Here is a 21,011-nt window from a genome sequence, read left to right on the forward strand (position 1 = left end):
CCATTAATTTGTGGTGGTACAATTTTTTGAGTAATTGCTCAGGTTGTAGTCTCTTCATTACTATGAAGGTTCGGTCTGAGTAAGTTGCATAGGGGTGTCTTTGAGTAATTTGTATTGGCTATTAGTATGAGAAGACTCCCCATGTCTATTGAAAATTCCCTGTGTCTGTTTACCCCTCGATACGGTTCCCGGGCTCCGCCCCCCCAAAGTAGGGAAGCGGGTCCCACGGATCCACGAGCGGTCAGCATAGCACAGTGGGGGAGGGTCAGTCCGTAACATTTGGACCGGTCCCCCCTCCCCCACTGCGCAGCCTAGGGTTGTTTATTATCTGTTACATCGAGACACATGAGAGAAAAAGTTTCTGAAAAACACAAAAAGGAAAATTGTGAAAAGATAAAAACGGCAAAAAAAAAAAAAAAAAAGGGGGAGATTATATAGGACCACTTCCATCGAGGCAGTTATTAAAAATCCTTTTCCTTGCTATACTTGGGTTATGTATTTCTTACCACTGTAGGGGTTCGGTTAGCTGTTGATGCAATCAGGAATTAGAACTTTTACCTTTCCTGTTAACTTGTGGCAAAGGGGTTTTAGGCAAGTTATGTGGTAATTAGCCTCTGTATGTCTTTGGGGGTTCAGTCCGGTGAGGTTGAAGAGATGAGTTTGTATTCATTATACAATTGGGTACTTTTCTGGATAGAACACAGTATCTCAGTTGGTAGTTTGATTCTGAAGAGATTCCGTCATCTTACATAAAGAGAGTCAGGCATACACAGTATATCACACTGGAGTATGGTGAGCACTCGGTTAGTCATCTCTGTAATTCCTGCGTGGGGTGTCAGCGTGGTCCATGGCATGCGGTGGTACATCTCGACGTGAGAAGCGTTCTCCCGGGGATGTGGGGTCCAGTCTTCGGCGTCTGGATCTGTGACGCTGTGCTTTTGGTGAAGTATTGTAGGATACTGCCTTCCAAGGTTCCGATGGGAAATAGAAGTACCATCCCGGTAGTTCAATTGCTGGGATGTCGAGCTGTTCACAGAACAAGGGGAGGTCTTCTGGTGTTCTGAGGAGTGCGGTGCGCCCTCTGGTGGTGGCCGCGAGGCAAAATGGGAACTTCCACCTGTATTGTATGTTACGTGCCCGTAGCGTTTCCAACAGGGGGCGCAGTGTGCGTCTGTTTTGTAATGTTATCTGAGATAGGTCTTGGAACAATTTTATGTCTGCGCCATTGTATAGAATGCGGCCTCTATCTCTCGCCTTTCTTAGGATCTCCTCTTTAAGCGGAAAGTTTACTAGACAGCATACTATGTCCCAAGGGGGTTCTGTGTCCCGGGGGGGCGGTCTTAGTGCACGATGGATTCTCTCCATATCAATGGGGGTATCAGCAGGCCGTTCAAGGAGTTCATTGAATATAGAGCATACTGTCTGCGTCAGTGCAGATGGATCTATGCCCTCAGGGACCCCCCTTACTCTGATATTATGTCTGCGTCCTCTGTTGTCGAGGTCTTCCACTTGTCTGTGGAGTTCAAAAATATGTGGGAGATGCATATCATGTGCTTTTTGTACTTGCCTGATTGCAGCTGCCTGTATTTGAGATGATTCCTCCACTTCAGATAGGCGATTATGCATTGACTGGATGTCCGTTTTCAGATCTGATATGGCGGTTGTTAGGGTATGTTTTATGTCCAGGGCGACCCTCTGCAGATCTCTTTGTAGATCTAGTAGGGATGGGATTGCTGATGTGGCGCTGTGCATGTCCGCTGACGCGATCGTGGAGCAACTAAGCGAGGCCGGGGATGAGGCCTTGGATGTCTGTGAGGCCTGTGTCTCCTCGTGGAGGGTTGCGGCCTTTGTGCGGAATATGTCCGGGATGTTGTTGCTTAACTGTGTCCCGGATTGTTTCTCTGCCTCCTTGGTGGAGCGGGGTGCCGAGGTGCTTCTATTCGGCTTACCCATGGCTTAATCTGGCTGGTGGTGATGGTAGAAGAGGCTAAAATCGTCCTCAGAGTGCCGGAGCTCTCCTCTCAAGCGGCCATCTCCGATCCCGTCCAAGCCACGCCCCGAACTTTCTTTCTAGTTTGAGGCAATGTGCCCATGCTCTTGTTCTTAGCTTCATATTGAAAATTCAGCCCTTCTAAACTTTTTTCACCCCTTGATGTATTTAAAGGTTGCAATTATGTAATCCCTTTTCTATCTTTGCCCTAGACCAAGGGTTTCCAAATTATGATCCCTTAGCTGTTGAGTAACTACAAGTCCCATCATGCTTCTGCCTCTGGGGGTCATGCCTGTGGCTGTCTTGCAATGCTTCATGGTACCTGAAGTTACTTAACAGCTGGAGGGCTCTAGTTTAGAGACCCCTGCTCTAGACTGTACATATTAAAGTCCCAAAGTCTCTCTTGAAATGATTTATCCCTCAGACGTTTCACCATTTGTATTGCCCATCTCTGGACTTGTTCTGTCTTATCAATATTTTTTTGTAAGAGAGATCTCTAGAACTGGACATAGTATTCTAAATGAAGTCTAACTAAAGATTTATATAGGGGAATCAGGAGCTCCTTCCTTCTGATGGTGATCCCTCTAGTGATGCATGCTAGACTTTTGTTTGCTTTTCCCACTGCATTGCCACACTGTATGCTCAATTTGCAATCATCTGAAATCAAATCCTTTTCCTCTGTAGTGATGGCCAACACTGTACTCCCAATAGTGTACTCTATCAAGAGATTATTTTTTCCATAGGTGCATTCATTGCATTTAGAAATATTGAACTACAGTTTTCACTGCTGTAGCCTCCCTGGCGGTTTTCCCGAGTGTGGCTCGGGGTTAAAATTCAGGACCATTAGCGGTAACCCCGAGCCACACTCGGGATTACATCGCAGGATCCTGGTGTGGCTTTACTTACCTTGTCCCCGGGATCCTGCGATGTCCCGGGGATGCGCTGTGTCTGTGGGCTCCGTCCTCCTCTGAAGCCTCTCCATGCCAGGCTCCGTTCCCTGCAAGCGGCGCGACGCACAGGGGAGGAGCCTGGCGGCAAATTCAAAAAATTGTAAAAACATAACACATACAGTACTGTAATCTTACAGATTACAGTACTGTATGAAATTATTTCACATCCCTTTTGTCCCCAGTGCTTTGTCCTATGCCCTGCATGCAGTTTTATGTTATATATACTGTTCTTTCTGCCTGGAAACTGGAGATTGTCCATAGCAACCAAAAAGTGTCCCTTTATGTCAAAAGTGGCTTTAGATCAGCTAGAAAACAGCGATAGTAAATTAGAACACTTGCAGAATTGAGCGATAGTGAATCGTGGGGAAATTTATTTTATTATTTTTTTTTTAAATTATTTATTTTTATTTATTATATTATAATTTATGTTTTTGTGTTTCAAACTTTATCATACCCGGGATATATACTAGACTCTTGTTTGGACAGATTTAAGTGTGTTATTGTTAAGAAATACAGACCTACAATATAAAACGCCAAATTTCCATGCAAAATAATTGTACCGCTTTCAGCACCTAAAATCCGAAATAATCATACTGCCAGGGAGGTTAACCAACCTTCCAGCAATACCAAATCATGTTCCATGTTACAGACACTTCCAGGAATGTCAACCCTGTGTCATCAGCAAAACAATATGCCTTGCCCACCAAACATTGAGTTATATTACTTACAAATAGATTAAATAAAACAGGACCTAATACAGAGCCTTTTTGTACACCACTAGTGACTGGTCTCTGTTCTAAATGAATCCCATTCACAACCACACTCTGGTATCTATCCTTAAGCCAACAGAATAACCACTGAATCACCCAAGGGTTAAGTCCTAGCTAGTAGACCTTTTTTATTATATAATATTCTGTATCAAATGCTTTCCTAAAATCAATATAGATGTCCACAGCACCACCCTGATTCAAAATATTAGTGTTATGGTCCAAAAATTTAGATTTATCTGACATAATCTGCCTTAAGTAAAGCCATGCTGCTCTTTGGTCCAGCAAATTGTGTGTTTTTTTAGTAATCAACGATCCTTCTTTTTAGGAGGGATTCCATTAACTTGACTACAACAGATGTTAAACCCACTGGCCTGTAATTGTAAACTGGAACATACTTTGCTATCCTTATTGTGAATAGGTACAATATTAGCTGTCTGCTAGTCATGGGGAACTTCTCCTGTTATGCCGCGTACACACGATCGGACTTTACGGCATACTTTGCCTGACGGACCTTTCGACAGACTTTACAATGGACTTTCCAAATGAACGGACTTGCCTACACACGATCAACCAAAGTCCGACGGATTTGTACGTGATGACGTACGACCAGACTAAAACAAGGAAGTTCATAGCCAGTAGCCAATAGCTGCCCTAGTGTTGGTTTTTGTCCGTCGGACTAGCATACAGATGAGCAGACTTTTCGACCGGACTCGAGTCTGTCGGATAGATTTGAAACATGTTTCAAATCTAAATCCGTCAAACTTTTGAGAAAACAAAGTCCGCTGGAGCCCACACACGATCGAATTGTCTGACGAAATCCGGTACGCCGGACCAAGTATGCCGTAAAGTCCGATCGTGTGTAGACAGCATTAGAAGAGATTGATTAAAAAGATCTTGTTAATGGTCCAGCAACTATATCTTAAAGTGGAGTTCCACCCAAAAGTGGAACTTCTGCTTTAAGCACTCCTCGCCCCCTTACATACCACATTTGACATGTAATTTTTTTTGGGGGAGTGGGTGCTTAATTTTGAGTGGGACTTCCTGTCCCACTTCCTGCTTCTGAATCAAATGGGGAGTAAGTACAGCGCTGCTCCAATGGTGTTATAAAGGTAGTTACACAATAAGCGGCTAACACACCTCTAAGACAAAGATAGAAGTAAGTAAATCAAAAAATATATAGTGTAGCGCTATGTGTATAAATAAAAAATATGAGAACAAAGGATTAAGCTCGAGCCATCTTTCAATGGCCAGAAAATAAACAAGGAATACTTCAAAATTGGATGAAAAGTGACTCAATACAAAAAGTGCGCTATATGTTACAAAATGACATGTAAAATATAATGATAATAACAATACACCAGTGAAATATGAGAACAAGACCAAATTATAAATGGATAAGAAATCAACCAAAAAAGTCCATAAATATTTAGAAAATGTGTTCCTAATAAAAATCAAAAACCACCACCAACAGTCTCTGAGGATTAACTGATGAAGACAACAACAGAAGGTTTCTGGTGGGTGAGAAGGTAAGACACCAAATGAAATGAGACGTCTGAGTATGTGACAGGACCATCACCAAAGCATCTGAGGAGGCTTACCGGAAGCAGGGGACTTGAGAAGACATACGTCTTACAAGTCTCAAAAAGCTTGTTTAGCCGCCAGGGCTGGCAAGATGGATCATCGGGTATCCACAACTTCAAATAGGGGGGGAGGGAAGATCTGTCAACAGCTTCAACCGTCCAGACGTATCAGCAGGCCAACCGGATGTTTATTTAAAAACCATGAGAGAAATAAAACTCACATGGCATGATATCGTTTAAAAAGCATGCATTTATTAGAACAATAAAAAAAAAGAACACTCACATGATATAAGATCGTAAACAGCTCAAATTGTATCAAACGCGGTGATCATAGGGGGTCCACCCAACATGTTTCGGCTAACAAGCCATCATCTGGGGTGTGGACCCCCCCTATCCCACCGCTATTTAAACTAGAAATGACCCCCACTGGGAGTGTCACAACCCAGGAAGTGACCGACTGACGTCACTTCCGGTTCTCGAATTAGTGTATATATAATGTATGTAAAATATATCATATAAAAAGTACAGTAAGCGGTGTTTATACCGCTGGCCCTAAACTTCAAGATCAGAAATAAACATAGAATAGTGCTGACGTTATGGCCGGCCGATCCGGAAGTGCCGATCAGGATAAAAACCAAGCCTCCTTCTCGGCACGGCCAGATCACATAGGACAGAGCGCCTTCACGCTCCGCCCCCTATACTTAGCCAGACACTGGGGCCGTGCGCAGTAGCGGAACTCACCGAAAGGAAGTCCGTCGGCGCACCAAGCCTCGTTTTGGGCAGTAGATCCTATAGGTCGGGGCGCCATCGCACCCCGCCCCCGGATCTCACGTTATTAGCTAATGCAAAGAATGCGGCCGGCCTCCATCACCTAAGGTCCGCCCACATTACCGCCCACATTACCAAAGCCAAGCCAAGCCTCTCGTCCACAGCGGCATGTATACTTCCTGTATGGAGAGCCGTGATTGGACAGAGGGGGCCGGAACTGAGTCACAGCGCTCTGGCAATGAGAAACAGTGTCAGCAGAGGTGGTATAAATAGAAATTATGTAAAAAACAGATGCCGTGGATCAAAAGATCCGGCAAGGATACAAAAATAATGTTGAGATGTTAAGTAAGGGCAAAAAGCCTAACAGGGAGTGAATAAAAACATTAGTTTAAAAGTATAGTGACACTACCAATGAGGGACATCCACTTAGCCTGTACACTCCAACACATATAAGGGTAACTAACAGTAACAATCCTTCGAAAAAGGGGAACATTTGCCAAATAAGAGATATAAAAACTAATCAAAAAATGGCAAAATATAAAGTGTTAATAACCAAAAAACTACAACTAGCGATGATAAGCTACTGTAGATATATGTTAAAAAATGTTTGTTCCAGAAGATGCAAAAATAAAATAAAATAAAATGAAATTAAAAATAGGAGGATCATAAATATAGTAACTATGCCTGATTAATAAATGAATTGATGTCCCAATCTACGTTGATACCTTGCGGAATGTGGGAACCCAACTCATAAATCCAGTAGGTCTCCAACCTGGAGACCCCCCTAAGTGTTGACCCCCCCCGCCAGGGGGCCACATCCTGCTTCTGCCTACGGGCCGCCTAGGTTATTCCTCCTCTCCCCCTAGGCAGCCCATTCCTCTCGGCAATCTTCTGGGACACGTAACGTCCACTGGAAGAGCGCAACGTGACTCGCGCATGCACAGTGGAGTAAGCTGTCACGGCCGGGTGCCCACAGTTTCAATGGAGGCAACAAGGATAGGAAGGGGAGAGGAGAAGGGCTTTTGCGCTATAAACGGAAAAAGACCGAAAATTTTGAAAAAAATCATATTTTCTACTGTTTGTTATAAAAAAAATCCAATAAACTCAATTTTAGTCATACATTTAGGCCAAAATGTATTCGGCCACATGTCTTTGGTAAAAAAAAATCAATAAGCGTATATTTATTGGTTTGCGCAAAAGTTATAGCGTCTACAAACTAGGGTACATTTTCTGGAATTTACACAGCTTTTAGTTTATGACTGCCTATGTCATTTCTTGAGGTGCTAAAATGGCAGGGCAGTACAAACCCCCCCCAAATGACCCCATTTTGGAAAGTAGACACCCCAAGGAAATTGCTGAGAGGCATGTTGAACCCATTGAATATTTATTTTTTTTGTCCCAAGTGATTGAATAATGACAACAAAAAAAATATATATTTACAAAAAGTTGTCACTAAATGATATATTGCTCACACAGGCCATGGGCCTATGTGGAATTGCACCCCAAAATACATTCAGCTGCTTCTCCTGAGTACGGGGTTACCACATGTGTGGGACTTTTTGGGAGCCTAGCCACGTACTGGGCCCCGAAAACCAATCACCGCCTTCAGGATTTCTAAGGGCGTAAATTTTTGATTTCACATCTCACTACCTATCACAGTTTTGAAGGCCATAAAATGCCCACATGGCACAAAACCCCCCAAATGATCCCATTTGGAAAGTAGACACCCCAAGCTATTTGCTGAGAGGCATGCTGAGTCCATGGAATATTTTATATTTTGACACAAGTTGCGGGAAAGTGACAAATTTTTTTTTTTTGCACAAAGTTGTCACTAAATGATATATTGCCCACACAGGCCATGGGCATATGTGGAATTGCACCCCAAAATACATTTAGCTGCTTCTCCTGAGTATGGGGATACCACATTTGTGGGACTTTTTGGGAGCCTAGCCGCGTACGGGGCCCTGAAAACCAATCACCGCCTTCAGGATTTCTAAGGGTGTAAATTTTTTATTTCACTCTTCACTGCCTATCACAGTTTCGGAGGCCATGGAATGCCCAGGTGGCACAAACCCCCCCCAAATGACCCCATTTTGGAAAGTAGACACCCCAAGCTATTTGCTGAGAGGCATGGTGAGTATTTTGCAGCTCTCATTTGTTTTTGAAAATGAAGAAAGACAAGAAAAAACATTTTTTTTTTCTTTTTTCAATTTTCAAAACTTTGTGACAAAAAGTGAGGTCTGCAATATACTCACTATACCTCTCAGCAAATAACTTGGGGTGTCTACTTTCCAAAATTGGGTCATTTGGGGGGGTTTTGTGCCACCTGGGCATTCCATGGCCTCCGAAACTGTGATAGGCAGTGAAGAGTGAAATCAAAAATTTACACCCTTAGAAAGCCTGAAGGCGGTGCTTGGTTTTCGGGGTCCCGTACACGGCTAGGCTCCCAAAAAGTCTCACACATGTGGTATCCCTGTACTCAGGAGAAGCAGCAGAATGTATTTTGGGGTGTAATTTCACATATTCCCATGGCATGTTTGAGCAATATATCATTTAGTGACAACTTTGTGCAAAAAAAAAAAAAATTGTCTCTTTCCTGCAACTTGTGTCACAATATAAAATATTCCATGGACTCGACATGACTCTCAGCAAATAGCTTGGGGTGTCTACTTTCCAAAATGGGGTCATTTGGGGGGATTTTGAACTGTCCTGGCATTTTATGCACAACATTTAGAAGCTTATGTCACACATCACCCACTCTTCTAACCACTTGAAGACAAAGCCCTTTCTGAAACTTTTTGTTTACATGAAAAAATTATTTTTTTTTGCAAGAAAATTACTTTGAACCCCCAAACATTATATATTTTTTTAAAGCAAATGCCCTACAGATTAAAATGATGGGTGTTTCATTTTTTTTTTCACACAGTATTTGCGCAGCGATTTTTCAAACGCATTTTTTTGGGGAAAAAACACACTTTTTATTGCACTAAAACACACTATATTGCCCAAATGTTTGATGAAATAAAAAAGATGATCTTAGGCCGAGTACATGGATACCAAACATGACATGCTTTAAAATTGCGCACAAACGTGCAGTGGCGACAAACTAAATACATTTTTAAAAGCCTTTAAAAGCCTTTACAGTTTACCACTTTAGATTTACAGAGGAGGTCTACTGCTAAAATTACTGCCCTCGATCTGACGTTCATGGTGACACCTCACATGCATGGTGCAATTGCTGTTTACATTTGACGCCAGACCGACGCTTGCGTTCGCCTTTGCGCGAGAGCAGGGGGGACAGGGGTGCTTTTTTTTTTTTTTCTTTATTATTTTTTTGCTTTTTTATCTTATTTTTAAACTGTTCCTTTTTTTTTTAATCATTTTTATTGTTATCTCAGGGAATGTAAATATCCCCTATGACAGCAATAGGTAGTGACAGGTACTCTTTTTTTAAAAAATTGGGCTCTATTAGACCCTAGATCTCTCCTCTGCCCTCAAAGCATCTGACCACACCAAGATCGGTGTGATAAAATGCTTTCCCAATTTCCCAATGGCGCTGTTTACATCCAGCAAAATCGAAGTCATGAAATGCTCGTAGCTTCCGGTTTCTTAGGCCATAGAGATGTTTGGAGCCACTCTGGTCTCTGATCAGTTCTATGGTCAGCTGGCTGAATCACCGGCTGCATTCTCAGGTTCCCTGTTGAGACAGGAGAGCCAGAGAAAAACACAGAAGACGGTGGGGGGGACATTCCCTCCCACTGCTTGTAAAAGCAGTCTAGAGGCTAATTAGCTGCTAGGATTGATTTTACATGAAAGCCGACCGCTGGCTGAAAAGAATGATACCAAGATGATACCTAAACCTGCAGGCATCATTCTGGTATAACCACTCAAAGTCGTGAATGGCGTAAGACAAAAAAATGGTTAACAATAAAACACAGTAAACGGTAAAGTATAAAAAATTGCATACCTGAAAAGCAAACATGATAAAACATAATAACAATAAAACATTGCAGAATAGAGTACAGTAAAAAAGAGCAGAACAATAGAGAGAGGATAGAAAGAGAGAGAGAACAATAAAACGACAACTATTTTTTTTTATTTTATATATTTTATTTTTTTTTTTCCACTTTTTTTTGTAACTAACTTTTATAACTGTAACCGGTTCCAGGTTCGGGTCTCTCAAAATGCGATGGCATCTTGGGAGACCCTGTGAAAGTGTGCCTAGTCTGTGCAATGCTGTACCCTACGCTAATACTCAACTAGTGAATGGTAGCGTTCAAAACAATGCAAAGACCAGGATTGTCAGGACAGGAGGGACAATAGTAGCGGGTGTCACGCCTATATCCACGCTTGCTGTAGACACGACATCTTTTTTGGGGGGGTTCGTTGGGTAGGGGTACTCGGGAGGACATAAAGAAAATACCTCTCATGCAGTCGACTGCATTTGGTTGGGGATGTGAATGGGGGAAGTACGGGTGCTGCAGAAGTGGTGGGTTCCCAATTAGGATTGGCCAATGCAGCAGGAAGGGCATTATGGGCACGACGGGCCTGTGTTTGTCTTCTTCTTGGTGGCAGCGGGACACTACTTGTGCTTGCCACCTCACCAGCTTGAACTGCACTTATGGGACTCACCACGTCACCAAGTGTTACTGCAGTGCTGGTTTGACTATGACCAGGGTGTACTAGGCCGCTGGTGCTTGCCAGTTCACCAAAATGCTACCAAAAAAACTGTTAACGATCGCAGGGATCAGGCCTGACTCTGCGAACGCTGCAGTTATGCGTTTAGTGTTTTGTAAGTGACAGTGATTGATCGATACTGCACTTGGGTGGACTGGGCTGGGCCGGGCGGAGGGGCAAAACGCAGGTGCTAGCAGGTATCTGGGCTGATCCCGCTAACACTGCATTTTTGGGAACCCTAAACTGCTGGGGATGCTAGTATAGATCTGATCGGATCAGATATTGATCCTTTCAGATATTATACCACGAAGGGAGGCGTATGCTGCGTGCGTGGGTGTTAGCGGTACTGGTGGTAACCAGACGCTGCCTGGGGCTGGTGCTTGTCAGTTCACCAAAACGCTACCAAAAAAACTGTTAACGATCGCAGGGATCAGGCCTGACTCTGCGAACGCTGCAGTTATGCGTTTAGTGTTTTGTAAGTGACAGTGATCGATCGATACTGCACTTGGGTGGGCTGGGCCGGGCCGGGCGGAGGGGCAAAACGCAGGTGCTAGCAGGTATCTGGGCTGATCCAGCTAACACTGCATTTTTGGGAACCCTAAACTGCTGGGGACGCTAGTATAGATCTGATCGGATCAGATATTGATCCGTTCAGATACTATACCACTAAGGGAGGCGTATGCTGCGTGCGTGGGTGTTAGCGGTACTGGCGCTAATCTGACGCTGCCTGGGGCGACGCATATCACCGCCGGGTGATCAGGGGGCTAAACCTTTATTCGGTAATAAACGGTGGGTGCCCTGACACTATAAAAAATAAACAAACTAACCAGCGTCACCCGTAATGGTTATACGGTGATCAGTGGTGAAAGGGTTAACTAGGGGGCAATCAAGGGGTTAAAACATTTATTAGATAGTATATGGGGGTCCCTGTTGCTATAAAACGCTGACGGCGAACCTAAATATTTATGTCCCTAACTACCGTCACCAGTGACACTAATACAGCGATCAGAAAAATGATCGCTTAGTGACACTGGCGACAGGGGGTGATCAAGGGGTTAAAACTTTATTAGGGGGGGTTAGGGGGGTACCCTAGACCTAAAGGGGGCTAACCCTAACTGCCCTAACACACTAGCTGTCACAAACTGACACAATGCAGTAATCAAAAAAAAAAACTGCTTGGTGTCAGTGTGACGGGGGGGAGGGGTGATCGGGGGGGATCAGGGGGTAAAGGGGGGTGTTTTGTGTGCCTGGCATGTTCTACTGTGTGTGTGTGTTTGGTGCACTCACATTACAGTCTTCTCTCCTCGGCGCCGGAACGGAAACTGCCGAGCCGAGGAGAGGTGACATCACTTCCTCCACTTCTGTTTACATTACAGAAGCTGAGGAAGTCTGTCATTGTCCAGGAGCGATCGCGAGGGTGGAGCCATGAATGAGTGGCCTCCCCCTCACCTTTGATCGCCCCTGACCTGAATCGACCACCGCTGGCACCGGGGGGGTCCGATTGGACCCCCCACCCGCGGGCAGGCAAGGACGTACATGTAAGCCCTTTTGCCTGCCCGTGCCACTCTGCCGTCGTACATCGTCGTGCGGCGGTCGTCAAGTGGTTAAAGTTCTCTTAGAATTTTTGGATGAATACATTTGGGTTCCATTGCTTTATTAAGCTGTAATCAAGCCATTTACCTCCGTCTGTAGAAATCCTAACAATGAACCATCATTACTAGAACCAATATGATCCCCCAACATGTAATTTAATTCTGAGTAGACTGAATAGAAATCATTTTTAAATGGTGTGCTAGATTCAGGTCTCCCCGACATAAATGTTGTGCCCAGCTTTCATTTTAGTGATCCCATTGTATTTTTTCCTATCACTGATGTACCTAAAAAATGTTTTGTCTCCTTTCTTAATCATTTTAGCTATTCCCCCTATTTCTGTGCTTTCACAGCATTGATATTGTCTTTGGCCTCATTGAGGTTTATTCACTAAAGCCAGAAAGGGCAGAATTAGTCACATTTCGACATAGAAACCAATCAGCTTCTAACCTCAGCTTGTTCAATTAAGCTTTGGCAATAAAACCTGGAAGCTGTTTTGTTTCTATGCAGAATTGTGACTAATAGTGCCCTCTCTACAGCCTTAGTAAATAAACCTTATTTTGTCCATTTTTATACACTTTCCTATCAGCTACATTTTCTGTTTCCTTGAATCTCCTATATGCTGATTTTTTCCTCCCGTAGCATCCCTGAGGGTTTTCCCGAGTGTGGCTCGGCATTAAATTTCAGCACCATTAGCGGTAACCCCGAACCACTCCGGGATTGCATCTCAGGATCCTGGTGCGGCGTTGCTTACCTTGTCTGCGATGTCCCCCGCTCTGTCTGCGGGCTCTATGTCTGTGGGCTCCGTCCTCCTCCGAAGCCTCTCTGTGCCAGGCTCCGTTCCCTGCGAGCGTTGCGACGCACAGGGGCGGAGCTGGGTGGCAAATTAAAAAAAAAAAGTGAAAATCATAACACATACAGTACTGTAATCTTACAGATTACAGTACTGTATGAAATTATTTCACATTCCTTTTGTCCCCAGAGCTTTGTCCAATGCCCTGCATACAGTTTTATATTATATATATACTGTTCTTTCTGCCTGGAAACTTGAGATTGTCCATAGCAACCAAAAAGTGTCCCTTTATGTCAAAAGTGGCTTTAGACCAGCTAGAAAACAACGATAGTAAATTAGAACACTTGCAGAATTGAGCGATAGTGAATCGTGGGGAAATTTATGTTATTATTATTATATATATATATATTTTTATTATTTACATTTATTTATTATATTATAATTTATGTTTTTGTGTTTCAAACTTCATCATACCCGGGATGTCTACTAGACTCTTGGTGGACATATTTAAGTGTGTTATTGTTAAGAATTACAGGCCTACAATTTAAAACTCCAAATTTTCATGCAAAATAATTGTACCACTTTCAGCACTTAAAATCCGAAATAATCATACTGGCAGGGAGGTTAATATCCTTTTTTCCTCTTTGGTGAGCCATGTGGTTTTTGTCTTACATTTACTCTTACAAACTTGCCTGCTATATGATCTAGTTGCCTCTAGAATGGTAGACTTTAACAGTGCCCACTGATTACTGACTCCTGATGTTTTACACCAACTTATTAATTAATTTTTTTTTTTTAGAAATGCATCCATTTTAGCAAAGTTTGCCCTGAAATTCAGACTTTTGGGTTTTGTAAAAAAAATTTCAGTTCTTGTTATAATATCAAGCAAAAGACATTGGTGATCACTAGAACCCAAATTTTCTCCCACCTCAACAGAGATAATTATACCCATTTGACAGTACTAGGTCTAGACTATATCTCCTCAGGTTGTACTTTTTTAACTGTTTAAGAGAAACCCTATTCAATGCCTTCTTTAGAGAATTCCAATGTCAGGCATGTTGAAGTCATCCATAATTAACCACTTGACCTCCGGAAGATTTTCCCCCTTTTATGACCAGGCCATTTTTTGCGATACAGCACTGCGTTACTTTAACTGATAATTGCCCGGTCATGCAATGCTGTACCCAAACAAAATGTATGTCCACATTTTCCCACAAATAGAGCTTTCTTTTGGTGGTATTTGATCACCACTGCGGTTTTTATTTTTTGCACTATAAACAAAAAAACTGCCAATTTTGAAAAAAAAAAAAAAAAACAATCTTCTGCTATAAAACATATCCAATAAAATAAAAACAAGAAAAAAACACATTTCTTCATCAATTTAGGCCAATATGTATTCTACTACATATTTTTGGAAAAAGAATCCCAATAATATTGATTGGTTTGTGCAAAAGTTATAGCATCTACAAACTATGGGACATTTTTTTTTACTAGTAATGGCGGCAAATAGCGACATAGCGAGACTGCGATATTGCGGCGGACAGTCGGGACACTAACTGACACTTTTAACACTTTTGGGGACCAGTGACATGAATACAGTCATCAGTGCTAAAAATATGCACTGTCACTGTACTAATGACACTGGCTGGAAAGGGGTTAAACACCAGGGGCGATCAAAGGGTTAACTGTGTGCCTAGCCAGTGTTTTTGCACTGGTGTGGGAGGTGCTTTTATTAGGGGAAGGCATGGATCCATGTTCCTGCTTTACACCCAGAAGTGTCGGATCAGGTACCTAGTACGTGATCCAGTGCAGCAGTGCCACCTTGTCTACATTGTCCTGCCGGCAGGTGGTTAAAACTTCGTCTTTCATTGCCATTTGTGTTATCTCATCAGTCAACAGGTTATCATAATCTTCAGTCTGTTGTGGGTGTCTGTATACTACACAGATTCTAAGGGAAGTTCCCTCTCTGATTGAAAGGCAGACCCAGAGGGTTTCAAGTACTTAATTTGTTTTTAAATTAACATTAGCCTTATGCTATTTTTGACATATATGGCAGCTCCACCTCCCCTCTTTCCTACTCTCTCTTTCTTGTATAGTGTTTACCTTGACATAGTTATTTCCGAGTCATTTGAATCCTTGAACTATGTCCCTGTAATTGCAACAAAGTCCCTGTCAGCTCACAAACATTGTTGCCTAAACTACGAGTATAGGTGTATATGACACAACAAACCTTACTGTCTTCTGCTATCTACTATCTACTGCTGTATTTTTAGATCCTAAAACTTTAACTGAATTGAATACAACATCAGCCAAGTCCTTAGCAACACAAACACTCACATTTGGTTTAATCTGCTTGTGAATTAAATTTTCCTCATCCATTAAACCTCTGCCCTAATTTTTCAGTTTTAATGCATGTCCAAAAAGCTCATGAATTCCATACTAAGAAGCTCAGTGCCCTTGTGTGAGGGATGCAGACCATCTCTTTTGAACAGCTCAATATCAGACCACCTCCTAGCATCATGACTAACAAGGCTGTTTATGCTGTTGCCTGGTTTATGGAATATATTTCACATTCACAGGGGTATTTATCCACATTGTATACAGCTCTGGCTACATATATGGCCATCACCAAGATAAGGAATGCAAACATGACTAATGGAATAGCACTCAGGGAGTTCCATTACCAGATATTTGTGTAAAAGTTGACTTTTTGGTCCTTTTGATCACCATAAAATTATCAAAAATGACTTTTTGGTATACTAATGCCCCGTACACACGGTCGGATTTTCCGACAGAAAATGTGTGATAGGACCTTGTTGTCGGAAATTCCGACCGTGTGTAGGCTCCATCACACATTTTCCATCGGATTTTCCGACACACAAAGTTTGAGAGCAGGATATAAAATTTTCCGACAACAAAATCCATTATCAGAAATTACGATCGTGTGTACACAAATCCGACGGACAAAGTGCCACGCATGCTCAGAATAAATAAAGAGATAAAAGCTATTGGCCACTGCCCCGTTTATAGTCCTGACGTACGTGTTTTAAGTCACCGCGTTCAGAACGATCGGATTTTCCGACAATTTTGTGTGACCGTGTGTATGCAAGACAAGTTTGAGCCAACATCCGTTGGAAAAAAATCCTAGGATTTTGTTGTCGGAATGTCCGAACAAAGTCCGACCGTGTGTATGGGGCATTAGACAGTGTGGTATTTTTAGTGCTCTTAACATGGGCTATTTGGCCCAGTTTCACCATAACCTAAGCATTTCTTTTCCATATCAGCCATGCAGCAGTTTCATCAAATAGCATCAGGCACACAGTTCTCCCAGTGTGGTGAAAACATATTAATTATTCCTTTACTGCTAAGGACTTAGGAACACTGGTTGTGACATCTTGCAACCCCCCAGTGCCTTTATCATGAGCTTTTGGTAGTCTTCCAAGTAGCCATATATATTATGAAATAGTGGTTCCAGCATGCTGGACATTTACTGTTCCCTCTGGCTTTTATTTTTCCTGCTGTGTTGAGCCTTTATGGTAGAAAATTCTCAGCATTCATTGGCAGCTATTTCACAAATTGTAGTTTACTATATCTGTTCAGCTTTTAAACCTGGATTATTGCCATGAAGTGCAAGCTTCAAAGATATAAGTGAGGATAGAATAGGATCTACTACGTTGATTAGTGTACCGTAATCACGCCTATTACATTACCATATGTAACAAATCAATGCTATTCATAAATGTCTTTGTCACCTTACTATGTTATATAATAAAATCTACTTAAAAAAAGTGTTCCTGGATTGTCATCCTTATTCTGTCTTAACTAGATAGTAAACCACTGACTAGGAGCAGTCATGTATCAAGTAAATCCCATCTTGCAAGCCTGTTGCAGTTCCTGTTCACTAGGCAGTGAAGCCAGGATAAAAATCGACAGCCCCAGACACTGCTTCTTTTCAGACAAATCATTGGCAGTGCCCATAGTTATATGATGATAGGTTTATTTTAATTTTCTTCCACAAACACCATATTATACATGATTCTGAGTGGAAGTAAACAGCAGTGTAACCAAACCCATAGCAACCAACAGTGGTAAATCCAGTACTGTATCATTAAAGTTTAAATAAAGGCAAAGTTTTTTTTAACGTATTGAATGGAGTGCAGAGGGAATACATTGCTTGTCAATTTTTATTGCTATGTGTGCCCCTGTTGCGGAGATTCACTCTATCTCTATTTGTTCTCTTTACCATTATCATTGAAAGTGAATGTAAAAGGAAATCCTACATTTTGGGTTGTCCCCAGAAAAGTAATAGAGGGAAAATCTTCCAATTGGGACACTAGTCCTGGTGACCTGGAGGTCTCTAAGGAATTCCCTTATCCTGCAGCTACTTCCCCTCCCTTTCTGTTTGGCTATGGGACAGGAAGTGAAGGGAAACAATAGGAAGCTGGTGAAAAAAAAAATCTTACAGGGGTTATAACCCTCCCTTACTCTATTCACAATAAAAAAAAAAGTTTTGCCTATAGTTCTACTTTAAGGATTGCATAGGTCACTGTTAAAACTAGCCTTGCACCCCCAGTGACATTAAGAAGAACTGAAATCAGACATATAGCAGAAGACATCAGATTTGTAATGTTGTTGCTAGCCACAGATCCCCTTTCCAGGCTGTGCAAGAAGGAGAATTTTAGCTGTCTTTGTGTAAATGTATTGCCCTCAGAACTTCCAGTCATTCTGGCCAGAATTGAAATGAATATGTATGTCTAATACAGTCTTTCTAAGACTGTAAAGAAATTTACACAATTTATTTCACTGCACTGGTGTTCGCCTGATCCCTGACAACTTCTGTCCGTATCACTAGTCTCTAGTAGTGTATCAACTATGCTGACAGCTCTCCTACTACTTGCCCTTGATTTAGACATATTTTATGTTAAGATAAAAGACAATAGGAAGGGGACCAGGGTGCCCCATTAACATTTTGCTATGGAGTTCCATGATCTGTAGACACACCCTTGCATGTGTAGAGTTGCTCTTAAAATTTTGTCATATAAACAGAAATATATTTTATGAGAAGCTGCTATTTAGGACTTTTTTTTTTAATTAACCAAAGATGTTTCAGAGGCTGCTATTCCTAGCCATAGTGTTTTTACAAGTCATTTTACACTCATGAAGTGTATAAAGAAATTGCTAAATAAAAGTATATTTTGTGAAAATATGATCTTACCTGAAACAACGATCAGTCAGAGGTGTAAGGACAAGTCTTCCAGCATTGCCTAAATATTCATATCCATACGTTACAGTTGTGGTAACCATTCTAACTACAACATTGTTTTCCTCCCAGTAATATCTCATTTGTGCAATCCAGCCAAAATCTGAACAGTTTGTAATCCCACGATCATTCAAATTGAAAACAACATCTCGAGCTAAAAAAGAAAAAGAAAAAAATCATATTACTACATAAAATGCAACCCATACGGAAGAAATGGATTATAAAATACTAAGTAGCTATAGTATTTCTGGCACAAATAAAACAGAACTACATCCAAAAGAATATTGAGTTTCTAATGTACTTATTACTATAGTAAATCAGTGAGCTTGCAATTTTCCATATTGCTATAAATAGGCCAGTGAAGCATTATTTTCTACTTGCTTTTTTGTGACATTTAGAATAGGAAATTATGCATTGAGGAATATGGAGCAAGAAAATATATAAAAACATGAAAAATATCTAAATATGTAAATAATTTATTAACAGTTAAAGCCCCCCAAATCAAACACAAAATTCAACATGGCTAATAAAGAGATTTCATAAGCATATTTTTATTATGGTAAGGACTAAATGAAAAAAAAAAAACGTAAAGATTGTCTTTTAAGCAAGTAAAGTATTCCAAGATGTAGCATAATTTTTTTGAACTAGCAGAATGTCATTAGAAATATTTTGTTTGCTTTTATTATTTGATTTTGAAATTAATGGACTTTATCAAATGAAAACCACATACACAGGCCCAGTTTCTCCCCTGGGACACTTCTTTCTTTCCTTCCCCCTACCCTCCCTTGAGGGACTCTTCCCCTCCTTTTTTTTTTCTCAGTCCTTGTTTTCTTTCTTCTACTTCTACTCTCCACCCATGTTTTCCACTACCAACCACGTGTCCTTTTCAGTCCCTTTGAGAACTATACCCTTCACATATTTCTTGCCCAACCCCTTTATCCTGGTAGGCTTCTACACACAGCTGCCTGTCCTTTTGGTCTTATTCAGCTTAATTATTCTCATGGGAGTCATCTTCCCCATTCTACCAACAGATTTCACTATCTTTGTATGGTTGTATAAAACGTACCTATTGTTATTTCAGATAATTTCCCTATGTCAGAAACTCCTTTTGTTTAACTTTTTTGAAACAACACTGTTTTCCCCACGGATACCTGGTCATTCTTTATTGTTCTTATGATTATTTTCTTAGACATTTCTCTATTGATTGGTTGTACCTTACTATATTTGCCTTATGTCTCAAAAGTGACATGTTTCTTTTTTGTATCCTTTATTCTTGTCATCAATAAAATATCTGAACAAGAGAAAACCACATACACTGTAAAAAATTTGTTTGAGAAAGACTTCCCCCCTGCTCCTTCAAAATTTCTTGTCACTGCGGTTGAAAATAAACGTTAATTCCACCCACTAGCGATTCAAAAACAAACTTTCTTATGCCCCGTACACACGGTCGGATTTTCCAATGGAAAATGTGTGATAGGACCTTGTTGTCGGAAATTCTGACCGTGTGTAGGCTCCATCACACATTTTCCATCGGATTTTCCGACACACAAAGTTTGAGAGCAGGATATAAAATTTTCTGACAACAAAATCCGTTGTCGGAAATTCCGATCGTGTGTACACAAATCCGACGGACAAAGTGCCACGCATGCTCAGAATAAATAAAGAGATGAAAGCTATTGGCCACTGCCCCGTTTATAGTCCCAACTTACGTGTTTTATGTCACCGCGTTCAGAACGATCGGATTTTCCGACAACTTTGTGTGACCGTGTGTATGCAAGACAAGTTTGAGCCAACATCCGTCGGAAAAAATCCTAGGATTTTGTTGTTGGAATGTCCGAACAAAGTCCGACCGTGTGTACGGGGCATTAGAGCACTTTTTTTTTCCAGGATTTTTTGTTTGCTCTCAGTCTGATAAATTAAAGTGACCACTCTTTAACTATTCTTTTGTCTTTGCTATAGGAGAATGAAGTTTTGTTTACTGAGATATATATGTTTTAAACCAAATAAAGTGATTTTTTTTTATGTACAGTATGTATGTTATTATTCTATGTTGAGAAAAAAGAATTATGGAAAAAAACTTACATTACATTTGTAAACTCTATATTTGTATATATAAGAAAAGCAACAGGTTTACCTCCCAGCAACACATAATCACATAATAATTTTATATTTGATACTCTATTCAGCTGCCATAGCAAAGAAAAGGCTTAGTACTTTTGGGTAAAGAAGAGCATGTGAATCACTCTATGACTCCAGAGACTCATAGGGGTTTATTTACTAAAGCTCGAGAGTGTAAAATCAGGTGCACTTCTGCACAGAAACCATCAGCTTCCGGATTGTATTGCCAAAGCTTAATTGAACAAGCTGAGTTTAGAAGCTGATTGGCTACCATGAACAGGTGCACCAGATTCTGAGTGCAGCAGTTTTAGTAAATTTCATCCATAGACCCTTTAATCATTAGTGAGGGACCACTGGATTGGTGCAAGGCCAATGCAGTGCCTATAATTAAAAAGGGATCAAAGCATCTACTAAATAACTACCGACCTTGGCAAGTGACAATCCGCATCTTGTGGCAGGCGACATTGGCAAGTGACAATCTGCATCTTGTGGCAGGCAACATTGGCAAGTGAAAA

The 21,011-nt window shown here is 41.3% G+C and overlaps 1 protein-coding gene across 1 annotated transcript in view; it reads right to left on the bottom strand.

The window, feature by feature from the left end:
* The window catches only part of LOC141133958 (dynein axonemal heavy chain 3-like), a 3,453,856-nt gene that overhangs the window by 2,346,097 nt on the left and 1,086,748 nt on the right, over positions 1 to 21,011 (bottom strand). Inside the window, exon 27 of the mRNA XM_073623563.1 lies at positions 18,334 to 18,532. Coding sequence (XP_073479664.1) covers positions 18,334 to 18,532 — 199 coding nt within the window. The remainder of the gene's footprint in view (positions 1 to 18,333; positions 18,533 to 21,011) is intronic.

This window comes from Aquarana catesbeiana, linkage group LG03 (genome assembly GCF_042186555.1).
Source record: "Aquarana catesbeiana isolate 2022-GZ linkage group LG03, ASM4218655v1, whole genome shotgun sequence".
Lineage (NCBI taxonomy): Eukaryota > Metazoa > Chordata > Amphibia > Anura > Ranidae > Aquarana > Aquarana catesbeiana.